Raw genomic sequence first — 16,555 nt, 5'->3', positions numbered from 1 at the left:
GTGAGCTTACTTTTTCTTTACAAACACCTTAGAATTCATATTATAATGGGAAACAATAAATACTAATGCATGTTCCCACACATAAGCAAATGATTTGAAAAATATTTGCTCATAAAGAAATATGTGTACAGTTATATATAAAATACTACTATAAATAAGAAGCCCATATAGTTAAACATAACACTTTAAAAATATTCATTTATATTAGACACATCTAAATTCTAACTCTGCTAACCATAAAACATTTGGGGCTATATGCAAAATATATTTTACAAAAAGTCCATTCTACTGGAAAGGGTTTTTCTCTTTTCTTTTAAATGCATGCCTTTCTTAAGCAATTCTTGGCCATCCAGAAACTACCACCTATTGGGCTGTATTTTATAGAATTGAGAAAACGTAACTGAAAAACAGTAAATGAAATATTCTAGTTATATATTCTTAGGGGAGCTAATAAGTCCTTTCTATTGATATATAGCTTAGCATTATAAATAGAGTAAGATAATTACTCTATGGCTAAAATAAATTATTCCAATTTTATTTTCAATATACATGTCATTCTAAAGTGTTACTGCTGTGGTTAAAAACAGCCATGAAAATTAACTATATTTAGTCATGTAAGACTATCATGGCTCACTTTACTGCATGTTTTGCTTATAAACTCTTTAATCTTCCCAATTTGAGATTAAAAATTTTTCCAATTTGAAACAAAGGCACATGATCATTTAATAACTGAACTATACGGAATTTGAGAATAAGTATAAAAGAAAAACAATAAATAACTGTTCTTCCTTATTATGGCCCTTAGACAATGATTGCCATAGGCTATTAGAAGGTTTTTGGATATTTAAATATTTCAGATGTCATCCTTTTGGCCGAAATTAGTATGACCAGAATAAAATAAATTTGTCTCTTAAATAATATTATAGGTTTAGACATAAGGAATTACAACACTAAATGATTATCCATTCCCCCCCGCCACCTTCAAAACACAGGTTGTGATGTTTTTTATAAATAGTAAATAGATTTCTATTAGAGCTAGAATATACATCGCCTTTAACTCTACGATTATGTTTATCTCTTGATTTTTCTCTATTTAAGATTCTCCCAATTTTAATGAGTAAATGCCAAAGTTATAATCTATAGGTGTTTTATTAAACCAGTAGAGGTAGAAAGGTACTTCTAAATATCTAGGAGCAATTTTTCAACCACAAAATACCACATTTTATCAGCATAAATTAATTTATCAACTATTTTTTTTTTTTATGAACTTCCTTCACAAGAAGTTTTCTGACTTCTACAGTATACTGCAACCATACATATTCCTTCAGATTTTCAACAAGGTGTTCCACACTGGTATATTTAGGAGAGCTGTACACAATCTACCGTTAACATTTAACATGGTCCTACTAATCAGGCTCAGTGTTAACCTATTTAGCTTTATTTCCTGTTACTCTTCTACCCAGATCAGGTTCGACTCCCCACAAATGCACACGTCTTTGCTCCTTAAGTTCTCTACATGCATGATGTCCTTGATCATTCCCCATCTAGCCACACATGACTCATTCAATGAGACTAGTTAAAGTCTCTCTCTTTTGAAATCTTCTTCCAAACGATTTCTACTTAGACTTTTTTCTACTTTTCTAAATCATACAATAAAACATATTCTAAATTTATAACTTCTTACAGACTATTTTGATGTAAGTATATGTATACACTAGAAAATGTCAAAAATACAAACATACAGTATACTCTGGAGGCAGTAAGATCTAAGGGAAAATCAGCTGGAGTAAAATTCAGAAAGCTAGGTATATCATTTTATTTTTAAAATTGTTTATTTTAAAAACTGGTAGTGTACTACGAGATGAAGAAAAACTACTTCAAATTCCAGAGGGTCAGAATCATATAGGTTATATTCTTTGAGCACAATGTAATATAAATAGGAATTAAAAATAAAGATAATTCCCAAACTAAACACTTAGGAATTTTAAAATACTGTTCTAAATTATTCTTGGACCAAAGGAATCAAAATTATATTAATACTGGGAATATGAGATCTCAAAACCTAAAGGACACAGCCAGATTGGTAAAGGAAAATTCCAGCTTAAGCAATACAGAATAGCATTTACTTCAAGAAGCTAGAAAAAGAAAATAAACCAAAATAAAGTAGAAGAAATAAAATAATGTGGCAATTAGATAAAGACCACCAAAGGCTTTTTCTTTCCAAAAAGCTGAATGGAAGACCAAAAAATGGAGAAATCAACACCAGAAATAAGGAAGGTGATAATACCAAAAATACAGGAAAAAGTTTTAAAATCTATAAAATAATAATACATAACTTTATACCAATAAACTATAACATCTTCATTAAACAGATGATCATCTAGGAAACTCTAAGTTATCAGAATTACTTTAAGAGGCAGAAAAACTGAAGAGATGCAGAAAAAATATAGATAACTGAAAAGGCTGCCTAAGATCTATGCCCAATAAAGAAATTAGGCCCATTCTGTTTCAGAGCTGTGCTGTCATGTCAGATCTTCAAAGACAAGATGATTCCTGTATCTAAACTGCTCTGAACCTGAAAAAGGGGAAAGCCTCCTTAATGATTATATAAAACTAGTATAATCTGATATCAAAAATTGACAAATATTTTTTAAAAAAGGAAGTATAGATCAATTTTGTCAGTAAACATAGATGCCAAGACCCACATCTTAGGGGAGCTTGTGTACATAAAGAATATATAGGAACAGATAGTGTTTACAATGATTAAAAAAAAAGAGACGAATGCTAAGATCCTTACTTTGCAAGGATTAAGGAGAAATCTGTTCAGCATCTCAAATACATGCATTAAAAAATTATCTAAATTCCAATACCAGCCAGTTTAAAAGACAACTCTTAACTGTAAATTTAAGAAAGTGCTTTTAAATTTATGAGAGGATCTGTAAAAAACCAATACTACACATTCTATTTAATAATAAAACACTAGAAACATTCACATTACACTCAGGAACTAAACAAAGGAGTTTACTACCATTATTTTGTTATTTATATTCTGAAAAGGCTGGTCAACATAATAAAACCAGAAATAAGAAATAAGTATAATGGAAATTATCCCAATAATGAGATAGTTATTGGGAGGCAGTTTACTGAAATAATCAAAAGAATCAACCAAAAAATTATTAGAAAATACAAAGGGTTCAATAAAATAATGGATACAATATAAATACATAAAAGTAATTAGTTTTTCCACTACCTACCCTACCAATAATTTGGTATTAAAAGTGAGGATAAACAACTCAATTCACAGAAATAATTTTTATATATCTAAGATTAGATTAAAAAGGAAGGTATAAGACCATTATGAAGTAAAATTATAAAACCTTACTTAAGGACATAAGAGAGGACCAAAAAACTGAAGATTCATATCATGTTCCTTTCTGAGAAGACTAAAAATACTGAAAAATGTAATTATCCACCTCACTGTAACTTAATATAATGCAAGGACAATCAAATTCTGAAAGGATTTAAGGAGACAAGTTGCAGTTGGTTAAAAATTATCAAAAAAGAAAAAATGAAACTTGCCAAACTTTCCATTTATAAAAGAAAAAAAATTAAGAGGTGTTTCTACTACAAAATATATTACAAATAAATGGTCCATAATGTAAATAAGTGTAATGTTCAAAAACAGAAAAATGATCAATGGAACAGAGAGACCCAAAGAGATCCATTTATAAATGGGATTTAATATACAATACAGTATTTTAAGTCAGTGTGCAAAGAATGCATTAGTCAAAGTGTTATTAGTCATGATACGTTTGGACTTTTTGGATATTTCTCTATTTGGAGAAAACTGAAATCTCATATCTGGGAATCAAACAATAAAAATCATTAAAGTAACAATTAAATATTTGCATAATTTTAGAAGTGATCATATAGTCTCAAATCCATTAAGGAAATATTGCTATATTTTATAAGATTAAAAACATCATGTACAGTTAAGACACCAAAAACAAATTTAAAGATAAATGACAAACCACAAAATACAATTTTCAAATTATAGATGAATCAAAATTCTTAGCAGATCAGATGCTCTTTTAAGTTAAAGAAAAGAAAAAAACAAAAAAAGTGTGCAAAAAATGGACAGGCAGTTAACATAAGAAATACCAACTGCCAAAAAATTTACAGAAAGATACTTAGCCTAACTAAAGATCAAAGATACATAAAATAATGGGATTACCCTTTTTATATCATTTTGTCAGCTAAGCATCAATGACAGTACATTGGAAATTCTACTACGCTACGTTCACAAGAGTTTTCAAATGATATATGTACAAGAATGTTCACAAAAATACTGGAAATGACCTAAACCAGCAACAAAAATGGTAATGATGAATTTAATAAAAGTTACAATTTGTGAGTGTTCTTTATGTGACACTGACACTTTATGTGACAGACACTGTCCAATGATGTCTACATGGATTATCTCATTTAATTCTCAAGATAACTTCTCATTTATAAATAAAAAACAATGGCCATGATAATGTCAGTAAATTGCCTAAGATCACACAATTATTAAGTGATAAAGCTAGAATTTAAACCCAGGCATCTGAACATAGAGCCTTTGCTAGTAACAGCTCGCCTGGGACAGAACTTTCTAACCTAGGCCACGAATAAGCTGTAAGAATTCTGAGATACTAATCCCATCAGCCTTTATGGTGGCCAGATCCATCACTAGATCCATCCATGTTTGTCATAACAAGGAAAAAACTGGAATGCCCTGCTCTAAAAAAATGTTTAAATAAATTTTGGTAAGCTCAACAAGAAATAAAATGTACTTATGAAAAACAATAAATCTACAAATCATGACATGAATAATCATCCACCACATTACATGAAAAAAAAAAACTAGAAAAAGAAAAGATAGAGCATACTTCTATTTTTATTTAAATTATAATGTATAGATGAGTACTGAATATCAGTCTCATTTATCTACCTAAGAGCATATACAAGAAATAATCAATAGAAGCTAACTGTGGAGTGAAAATTAAAAAGTGAGAGAGAAATGTTTTCATTCTATGTTTTGGTATATGTATATTTTATTAGTTTAAACATCGCTTTCTCTAAGAAGCCCTCTAGATAACAGCTCTGTTTTTCCATTATAAGGTCTCTTTCCACAAACTGCTCCTTTAACATACTAATTATGACTCTAATTAGTGTTTGCTTCCCCCTAGAAAATAAGTTTCATTAAGGCAGGAACTCAGTCCATCATTTCCCCAGCTATATTCATTGGATTTAGTACAGTACCTTGATATAAGCAGGTAATACCTTTTGAATATGCCCATCAGCAGAATGGAAAAAAAATAGTGTAGTCATACAACAGAATACCATAAGAGAATGAACAAATTCTAACTATATCCAATAATATATATGAAGCTCCAAACATGTTCCTCAGTAAAAGCAGCCAGACACAAAAGTACCTATAGTAAAAGATTCTAGGTATATAAAGTTCAACAAGAAAACTTACATTGTTAGAAGTTCAGATAACATCTACTTTTGGATAGGGGGAAAGTGTAGTTCATAGAAAGAAGAAACAAAGGTAATTTCTGGAATACTATAATGTTCTATTTCTTGGCCTGGTTGATAGTTACATGAATATGTGCACTCTGTGATAATTCACAGAGCTGTAAACTCAAGAACTGTGTTCTTTTCAGCATGTTTTACATCTTAATAAAAATATTTTTATAACTACTGAATAAACAGAGGGGTAATGATAATAGGCATTTTTAAAGTAAAAAACAAACTAATAAAGTTATGTCAACTGGGAACAATTGTTATGAAGCAATGAAATAACCAGTAAGGAAAAAAAGTTTCATAATATAGAAGTGTTACTGCTTCATTAAAATCCTAAGGGCACTTTAATAGGTACAGACAAAAAAAAAAAAGAAAAGTACAAAAAAGAAATTTTAATGTCTTTGAAAGTAAATGAAAAAAGTTATACTAATCTCATGATTATAATTATGATGTGACCCTCCCACTCCCACCCCTGTACATATACATACAGGCAACTAGTACTTTGAGAATATTATTCCTTTGTTTCCTTCTGGCTTTTATTTTTTGCTCATCACAGTAGCCTTGTACTGACTTTCCCTGGATTTTGTTTTTACATGACAGAAACTTCTGCCTTTAAGCCACTATGATTTGGGGACTTTCTGTTAACAGTGAAAACTAATCTTAATAAATAGAGTCACAACTTGGGAAAAGGACTTAGGTAAATGTCTTTTCTCATTTGTTTTTCCAGATCTGCCTGCCTATTAACTCTTTAATATTCTGTGTACAGGGGCAGACTCCCATGTGGGAGGGCCTGTGGTTGAAATAGGAACTGTGACTGACTGGGTTGGTAACCCTTCCTAATTTAAAAGTTAATTCTTAGCAAATCCACTTACCCAGCTAGATGTAAGTTTCATTTCCCAACTTATCTTTTTATCAGTAACAAAGAGAACCTTTTCATCACATGGTTTTACTACTAGCAAACATACATAACATTTTAAAAATTGTTCTGATAATAATGCATAAGGAAATCCATATACAGAAGTACTTAAACATGCAGAGTTGAAAAACTTCTCACAGCCAAAAAGCTAATATAAAATAAACCCAACAAAGTTTTTTTGGGTAATGTGACAGGATAGAAGAAAAAAAAAACAAAACTCTTTCCCTCAACTTTTAATAAACTAAGCATTAAAAAGGAAGAAAATTAAAACTATATTATATCTGATTTAGGGAACATAGGAAGACAAAAGGAATCATATGTTAGATTCTGTGCTATGTATATATTTTGTGATTTAAATACTGAACGTCGATAATGATTAGAGTCAATTGCCAAGAACATATGGAACAATCAAAAGGTCAACTGCTGTAAAAGGAACCAAAAGTCTGTCAAAAGACCTATAACCAAAAAAGGGGCTAAGCTCATATGGTTTTACGAGTGAGTTCTAGTTTACTCTTATGGAACAGTTAACTCCTATGTAAACTACACTAGAGTTAAAGAAAAACAGGAGAGCTCAAATCCATTTACTAAATGAATTTAGTAAATGAACTTAATAAGCATGACATCAAACCTGAGGAAGACAGCCCCCAAATAAAAACTTACAGCAATTTTTTTATTAATATAGAAGGCAGAAAGCCCAAATAAAATGCTACTGAGTTAAATGTAAATAGGGTATTTTTAAATTCATGAAATAAAAATTTATTAAGAAAAGTGTTTTAAGAAAATATTCCAGAATATTTATAATAACTTAGGTTGAAGAAGACTTTTTGTATAGCAGTGAAACTCCAGAATCCAGAAAGGAGAAGAAAGACAGTATAGATATCACAGTATTTTTAAAACTTCTTTATGGAAAAAGGTACCATAAACTAAATTCAAACAGAAATGGCAGACTGGGAAAAAATATAGGACGTACATCCACAGAGAGAGTAATATGTACATCTATACCACAGAATACTAAATGCAGGTGGTGTAGATAATGTGGTAGATATATTGTCTTAACTTTAAGAATACCCACAATATATTTCTGAGTGATATAAGTTACAAAATAATATGAAGAGTAAAAGTTAAAAAATTTCTCTATATATGCATGTTTTTAAAAACAAAAGGAAAAAACCAGAAAGGTTATACAAATGTTAGAAGTGGTTACAACAGGGCAGAAGCAGACTGTTGTTATTAGTTTTACTTAAGACACCTCTATATTACTGAATGATTGCATTTGTATACGTTATTTTTGTTATTTATATGACAAATTTTCTCAAATTTTATATTATCAGCTAGAACTTTCCAAATGCTAATCATTTACCTATACCAAAAGTATACATTAATTATAAACTGATAATGTTCACCTACGTATTCCTCAATTACAGATAGATGAAAATATACACAAATATAAACTTCAGAGATTTTGTGCTGCTTCAAAATCAGAGGGTATATTTAAAAAGACAAATATATGAGATATAGAAAATACACAAAGGATAAGATGCAAAGGGCATCCCCAAAGTGATGATGAAAGGAGATCTCAAGACATCAGTTATATACCAGGAATAAAGGAAAACCAATGCAAACTCCAGCAGGTCATAAAGCTCCAGAATAGAATTCCACAAGAAAATAAAGCTGACAAAGAACAGAGCAAAAAACTAAGCAAATAAAAAACAAAACAACCAATTCCAAGGAAAACGAAAGATGAGGGAAAAGAAGTAAAAGTAATAATATGTATGACTTAGTTCAACCCTGAGTAGCACACAAGAAATAATAATACAAGCTGAGAATTCTGAATTAATCAAATGACAAGATTCTTATACACATATTGCGTGTGTGTGTGTATGTTGATGGAGGGATGAAAACTGTATGTGCTGGTGCGTGTATATGGGGCAGGAGAATAAAGAGGGCTCATCATTCACGTCCCATGGTAGGGAATTCAACAGGAAATGTGTAAACTAAGAATCACAAAATCACAAGCACTCTACATAAAGATATAGAATTAATGCCAAAAGGATTTGATGAAATAACTGAAAGCTGTTACCAGAGCTGGGGGTGGGAGGGATATGATGTGACTACTGTTGTTTGTAGTATGTACAATTAGTTGGCTCTTTAAAATATATGCAGGTATTAATTTAATAAAAGTTAAGTTTCCAGTTCAACTGGAAAATAGATAAAGATACCCAACTTGACAAAGATGACAATGGTACTATCAATGACAGATAACTCTTCCATAAGAAACAGAAGAAAACTTTTGAACACACATATTTAGTGTTTTCTAAGAAAGAAATGTAGACTGCCTGGGAATAAGGATTAATTTTTAAACATAAAAGTTGTTTTTCTTTTCTTTCTTTCTTTTTTTTTGATAAGAGTAGTTTTCAACCTCTCTCATGGGATCTTAACAGAGTGAACAACTCATCTTGGGACCAGCCTGCCAGAACTTCAACAGTTTAGCACCTAAGTCCTATATCCCAGGAAACCCTTCAGTCCCAGGCATACCAGGATGATTGGTCACTCTAATTCTAACCAGTTCAAAAGTGTTTATTGATATAAGGCTACTAATCACAAGGCCTTTGTTTATACTATATACCAAAAGAAACACTGAAAATAAGCAGTTTCTTAAAGACTGCAGTGAATGGTGGTATAGAACATTAAGGGAAAATTTTAGATTTTAAATGTCAAGAAAGGGAACATGTAGCTTTGTTGAAGTGAACTATACCTCAATAAAGCTGTTTTTTTTTTTTTTTAAATAACAAACACTAAAAGGGGCCTGAATTGGCTTTGGTTAACCTAAAGAAAGTGACAAACGAAACACAGTGTTTTCATCTTTCAAATATATAAGAACAAATAATAATGTAATCAAAACATTAGATCTGGTATTAGAGGGAATAAAGATTTAGTCATGGAATAATGCATCAGCTTGATGGCCTCAAGTCTTGAAATGACAAGGATATTAAAATTAATTATGGAGAAAACAAGAAATATAAGATAATAAATGAATGAATCATTTTAGAAACAACTAAATGAAGAAATCAATTTAGTATGAAATGATAATAAAAGTAAAGAAAAATATTATAATTTTGACTAACAATATTACCAGAGGAGAAAATAAACTATTACCAGAAGTATTTACTCAGTTCCTATTTTTGCCCATCAATACCCTTTATTTGCTTCAAATACAATAAATTTCTGCTAACAAATCAGAGGTGTACTATTAGGATAGCTCAGGTAAATTGCTTTGTTTTTGTTTAATTATCTGACTTTAAAAAGAATAATCAGTCTTAGATTCATGCATAAAAAAAACCCCTAGAACATTATGTGGCCATGATTAGCCATGGATAGGAAGAGAGAAGGTATACAGGAAAACAAATTTAATTCAAGGAAATAAAACGTTTTAAGAAGTTTATTTAAAAAATAAATAAATAAAATGAAAACGTTCATTGTACCTTAAAGAACCCTGCTTCAGGGCCACACCTGTCATATACATTCCGGGATTTACCTATCGCCATGATAATACCTTGCATGTTCGGTGTCATCATGATCTGCCACAAGGGATTTAAAGTAAGAACTTTTGAATGGTTATCATAAAAAAAAAAAATCAAAAAACCAAAATAATTCCTTTACATGCAAGTTAAAAGTCCTTTGTTTTTACATGCATGTTAAAAGTCCTTTGTTTTTCACTATTTATAAATCAAACGTTGCACTTTTTTGTAGCAAATGTGATCTGATATGCATATAAGTATCTCGAAATCTTCCATACAGGGCCACAGTTAGCTGACATCGTGCCTTTGTGCGAAGTGCAAAAAGGCATACTGTCTGAACTGAAGAATTTTTTTAAAAGGCACCCCCTTCTTGACAGACAATTTAGAAAAATGTGCTGCTCTCTAAGAGAACCATTTAGAAAAAGCAACACTTTTTTTATTAAAAAAGATGCCTCTTCTTTAAGGCTCGGGGAACTGAGCATTAGCTCAATTCCAACTCCACTTCTGCCGGTTGGCCTGGCACCCCTGCCTGCACAACCATACAGTCTAAATATCTAAGCAGCAGCCCTGTACCCATATGACTTCTTTTTAAAAGTTACAAGGCACATGCACTGTTAAACTATCACTCCAACGAATTAAAAAAAAACATATACACAAAACACAAAAAAAACTCTGCCAAGAGCATAAGCACTTGCACAAAAGGTAGTGTTAAATGATTAATCACAATTCTACTTTTTTAAATGCCAGAAGGCTCACCCTAAAACAAGCACTAAGATGCTTGATCAACAAATTAACATTTTTACTAAAAACATGCCAGTTTCCATAATCTGCAAGCACCAACATGGTAACAGTTAAACAGAAAAACGTACTGCTATTAAGTACTAAATATTTCAATATTTCTTTGTCTTCATAATAGTTTATTATGTACTATGCCATTTTGTATAATGGACTTGGGCAACTGTGGACTTTCTTATCTGCTGGGGACAGGGAGGGTACTGGAACCAATCCACCGCGGATACCAAGGGATGACTGTATTCTTAAATGTTTGTATTTTAAAATATCTGCAAAGTGAAACAACTCAAGACACTAAGAAGCTATCATATTAGAGCAATAAAGAGACTGCATCCATTACCTCTGATTCACTGAACCTATTACCCATAGTATTTATTTTGGAGTACACACTGACAGTTGCAATATACCTAACATTAACTGCTTCAGAAAATCCTTCTGGCCAGTTCCTGACTCACAAACCTGCTTCTTATTCTCTTTACGGCCCATGCTTTCTTACAGTAGCACAGTAATAGTAATGTCTTTATGACACGTCTGATTTTGCTGATTAACTCATATAAGAGTTTAATCATAACCTTGAAGTAAGTCTGAAAAAAACATTACTTGGAAAAAACTATTCAATATACATTCAATTCTCATCCATGCCAGTAAAAACTAACAAATGATAGAATCCAGGGTCTGTCTTTTCTGTTGTTACTATTCAGAAACAGCTTTACTGGCCCCCTCTCAAATACAGAAAAGATCAAAACTGAACAGTGTAAAGAAAAACGTGGTAAAGGGGAAAAAATATCTGATGGGATCAGGACAACAGCAATTTTCATCTGGATTCCCAAGAACCATATCATGGGAAACAAAAATGCCTCCATACTGTTAGAAAACTAAGTAGATGAGAATTAACAGTGGGGCAGTAAGAAGAGATAAGATGGAGGTGCCCAGTGTATACAACACTGGTAGGCATTCGACTATGTTGATGAATCATTCAATTCAGTCACACAGAGGGTGCAGAAGAAAAAAGAACAAAACAGTTATCTATACACTAATCTGTATCTAATCTATATCTAATCAGATTGTAGGATCTTCTGGTAGGAAATAGTGGCAAAGTATTATAATCCATAATTCAAGGAAAGTAGGAAAGGAAAATATTTTTAAGTGCTCAAAATTTCTGCTATTTAAACAAACCTTATCAAAACCTATCAACCCTAGAGTAAACAAATCCTATGTCTGCACAAAAGAATTAACTCTAGCAACATAAAATTATTCTTTTGACAAATCCATAAGCTTTCTACTTAAATCTTCATTTGAAATTCGAAGTACTGTCAGCAATTGGTAAGGTAATTTCAGACTGTGGGTGGCAAAGCTGTATGTTATGCAGCAACAGACAATGTAAGGGTGCAGGCATGCCCAAAGTGCTTGCATTAAATAGCAAAAAACAAGTGGAAACAGTGCAGAGGGCTATAATAAAGGTACCTCGTCATCATAACCCCCCTCCTTTGACTCAATCATAAATTTCCCTACATGAGGAATCGCCACCTCTACAACTTGCTGGTTAGAAGGTGGTTGGCTTGTGGTATTTTCAGGTTTCTGCAGAAGAAAATCATTAGTGTGAACATTAGAAAAGAGCACAATGGAAGCACTCAGTTTAAGTGCATAGACTCTTGATCCTTTTAAAAATACCTGCATTTTTTTAGCATGAAATGAAAACATCTAAAACTGAACACTAAAGCAAATGCATTAATCAGGTAATAATACAAGATTTCCAGCTTTCACTTTGCATCTCAAACACTAAATTAAATTTTAATTTTTTTTCCCACAAAGCATCTTCAAATTCTTAAAAATAGTTAATACTGAAGTTGTATTTCCTACTGCTGTCTCTACAGGTGAAAGTTTTATTTACTTTTTTATTTTTTAATATTATTTTTTTTCCTGTACGCGGGCCTCTCACTTTTGTGGCCTCTCCCGTTGTGGAGCACAGGCTCCGGACGTGCAGCTCAGCGGCCATGGCTCACGGGCCCAGCCGCTCCGCGGCATGTGGGATCTTCCCGGACCGGGACATGAACCCGTGTCCCCTGCATTGGCAGGTGGACTCTCAACCACTGCGCCACCAGGGAAGCCCTTATTTACTTTTTTAAATTCTAATAACTCCACAAGGCCTTTCTAGAGATCTCCATCAAAATAAGATATGACCTCCTCTGAATCCAGGAGAGTCTGTAAGTTTTCTTTCTTATGATTTTACCTTTCTATCCTTTCTAATAATCGATTGTATAGCTACTTAATATCCACACTCTACTGTGTTTAAACCCACTCGGTCGCAGCCTATGAGACCTAGTACAATATATTTACATCATGAGTGTCCAGTGAATTCTTGTTTTGGGGAAAGCTGCTAGAAAGTGATATCCATTTTTAAAAACTCAGATTCTTCTTCTTTTCTTTGTTAACAAATTCTAAGAATTTCACTAACCCAAACTAATGGAGTGGAAGCCAGTGTGAAATCCAGAAAGTCCACTCAAAGACACTAATATGGGGCTTCCCTGGTGGCGCAGTGGTTGAGAGTCCGCCCGCCGATGCAGGGCACACGGGTTCATGCCCTGGTCTGGGAAGATCCCACATGCCACGGAGCGGCTGGGCCTGTGAGCCATGGCCTCTGAGCCTGCGTGTCTGGAGCCTGTGCTCCTCAACGGGAGGGGCCACAACAGTGAGAGGCCTGCGTACCGCAAAAAAAAGACACTAATATGGTTCATTCAAAACACTGTTCAGATTTCACAAGGATCTTACTTTATTGAATGGATTTATAACTAGCATATTCACTATTCACCTACAAATTTCAGAAGTACTTAAGGTGCCTGAAAGCAGCTTGCTTAAGTAATTTCAAATTGCACCATAGGGCTTCCCTGGTGGCGCAGTGGTTGAGAGTCCGCCTGCCGATGCAGGGGACGCGGGTTCGTGCCCCGGTCTGGGAGGATCCCACGTGCCGCGGAGCGGCTGGGCCCGTGAGCCACGGCCGCTGAGCCTGCGCGTCCGGAGCCTGTGCTCCGCAACGGAAGAGGCCACAACAGTGAGAGGCCCGCGTACCGCAAAAAAAAAAAAAAAAAAAAAAAAAAAAAAATTGCACCATAAAAATTTCCCTAAGCAAAGATGAACTTTACTTTTGACATCAAATAAACAGAAAATTTTAATAAAAACAGAGTGGTTTTACTGCAGTTTAAAATACAGGTAAATTTTAGTGATGTGAAGATTTTCTGAATATTCCGAAGTACATATGCAGAAGAAGTTTAACTGAACAATAAAACAAGAATAATGGCCAAGACCGGCATTGCTTCCTTTAAAAGAAATGTTATTTTTAACCATAACATTTTCAGAAAAGCTTTCCTCGTTCTGCTTGAGTCCTCAATTTTTCAATAGGAACCAACCAACCTGCATGGTTGTCATGATCTTGAGAGCTAATATTCAGCTAACCCAAAACCTGACACATTAATTGTTGTTCTATAAATGATAGGTATTACAAATATTATACTATTATGCTTCTTGAAATTGCTTATACCGGAATAATCCTAACCCAATATTACTACTTACAGAGATAAGCTTGGTCTATGACATTTAATTAAGGATTTTTAATCCTTCCAGCATTTGAGAGAGGAAGAATTGTCCTACGTCTCCATTCACAAGAGTGAACTATAAGCAGGTAAACTAAGAAATTTGTCTTAACTTTTGGTGAAAAATTTCTCATAAGCAAACCAACCCGAAACAATACTATATTAAGAAGAAAAAATACAAATTTAAGGCAAGTAGCAACCAGAAAATGTATTCCTTAGAATACTTATCCTTAAAAAATGACATGTTTCCTTTGAAAAATAACTGCACTTAGGAAAAATAAATGTTCTATAATCCTTTCCAGTTGCCACAGAAGAGTTTCAACAGCAATAACACTAATTAATTATTTGGGTGAAAGTTGAAAAAGGGAAGAAATTTTGGGCGTATGTAGTTATTTTGTGTCCATCAAGTTTAGATATCCTAAAGTACCATAAAAAATTTTCATATAAAGAATTTTAGGGTTCACTGAAGTACATTTATCTTTTCCTTTTACTGTCAGGTCCCATATGAACACCTTAACAAAGGCTGAACTTGAAAGAGATTAAAGATAAGTTCCTCAGTTAATAAGTTGTAAAAATAATTAGAACACAAAGATTTTTATTAATTGCCTGAATCTATTAAATACATGATTTTTTAAAAAAGTGGTCCCATAAAAGGGTGATTAGAAAGCTATATATCTTCAACCCCTTTGGCTCCCTTAATATGCTCATACCATTTTAACCTACTAACTTATGGGGAATCTAGTCTAAAGAAATAACCAGAAATATGGAAAAAGTTTCATTTTTAACAGCCTATTTATAATAATGTAAAAGTAGAAATCAATATATAAGGGGGAATGAGTAAGTAAGTAAGAATTTAATCACTTAATGGAATACTATTCAACCATTAAATGTTTTTTAGTTTGTAACATGGGGAAACGGTTATGTTCAGTGATTAAAAGAAGAAAAGTTAAGATATAAAATTTTATATACAGTAGTAACTCAATTACAAAAATAAATCCCAAATCTGTATATAAGAATGAAAGAAAACATACCAACTTATTAAGTGATTAACTTTGGGTAGTGGAAATATGCATGATTCTTTCTTAGAGTCTACTTTTTTGAATTTTTAAATTTTCTAAAATATTTCACTTAAAATGAAAGACATTCTTCTAAAAAGCAAGCTGTCTAAACATCTGGAGAGTATCTCTCTATGGTTTCTGTGATTCTAAGCTTTCCAGGAAATTCTTCTTCTACTAAGGTTGGAACTTTATTGTGTATTTGTGAAATGTTTAGGATTTAAGTAACAGAAGGAAATAAAGAGAGACTTAGGGCCTACACTACATGCTAGGCACTTAAAAAAATGATCTTAATTCATCCGACAATCACCTCCATTCTATATAAAAGAAAACTAAGGTTTAGAAAAATTAAGCAACTTATTCAAGTTTGCATAGCTAGCAAGAAGTAAAATTAATATTCAAAAACCCAGGACTATTTAATCCCCAAATCTAAAGACTCTGAAATTTAGTTTCTAATGTATACCTTTAAATGAGAAAACCCAGTAGGTGGTTACCATGATCCTAAGCAACTGACCATGAGACCAGGAACCACTGGTCAGACAGTCATGATTAATATATTCTCAGATATGCTGCAGAATTTATACAGACAATGTGGCCAACTATTGGTGCTACTCCAGAAGATATGCCAGATAGAAAAATATTTATGCTAGCTATCATATTCCCTCAATGCCATCTTTTTTCAAGTAAAGGTGAAGCAGCAGATTGCTAGCGTATAAGATGATATCCATATGAATAAACTAATCAATCAAAATTTAAGTGCTGATTTCTACAAATTTAAATTACACGATTAGCCGAACTAAAAAAAAAAAAAAAATCATGATTCTACATTAAGCTAATTAATGCTTCCAGCTTTCTGATACCAGTTAAAAGAATGATACTTATTAACCATAATGTAGGCTCTAACAAATAAAAATCTTAATTAGCAAAAGCCCTGGCAAATTATTTTTTTTATATCAGGCAAAAATGTTTCTCCCTTGTTACCTACTCCTGTGTTTTTTCTCCCTCCCTAGGGTTTCTTCTACCATCCCCCAAGAAGTAGAAATCCCAGATCTATTAAAAGAAGCATTTTTCAGGAAGTGCTTTAGAGTTAGCAGTTCCTCATCTCAAGTTTTTTAGTCT

General features: G+C 32.5%; 1 protein-coding gene across 3 annotated transcripts in view; it reads right to left on the bottom strand.

Annotated features, from left to right (window-relative positions):
- USP25 (ubiquitin specific peptidase 25) overlaps positions 1 to 16,555 on the bottom strand; it is a 138,429-nt gene that overhangs the window by 15,910 nt on the left and 105,964 nt on the right. For 2 of the 3 annotated variants that reach the window (XM_082654330.1, XM_082654331.1), the window contains 2 exons: positions 12,259 to 12,372; positions 9,967 to 10,062 (listed from right to left, as the gene is read on the bottom strand). The exons of the other annotated variant lie outside the window; for it this stretch is intronic. In XM_082654330.1, coding sequence (XP_082510456.1) covers positions 9,967 to 10,062; positions 12,259 to 12,372 — 210 coding nt within the window. The remainder of the gene's footprint in view (positions 1 to 9,966; positions 10,063 to 12,258; positions 12,373 to 16,555) is intronic. 3 annotated transcript variants of the gene reach the window in all.

The sequence above is a fragment of the Grampus griseus genome, assembly GCF_964374135.1.
Source record: "Grampus griseus genome assembly, chromosome: 5".
NCBI lineage: Eukaryota > Metazoa > Chordata > Mammalia > Artiodactyla > Delphinidae > Grampus > Grampus griseus.
Note: the sequence above shows the minus strand (reverse complement) of the source record. Positions and strands in the feature narration are given on the sequence as shown.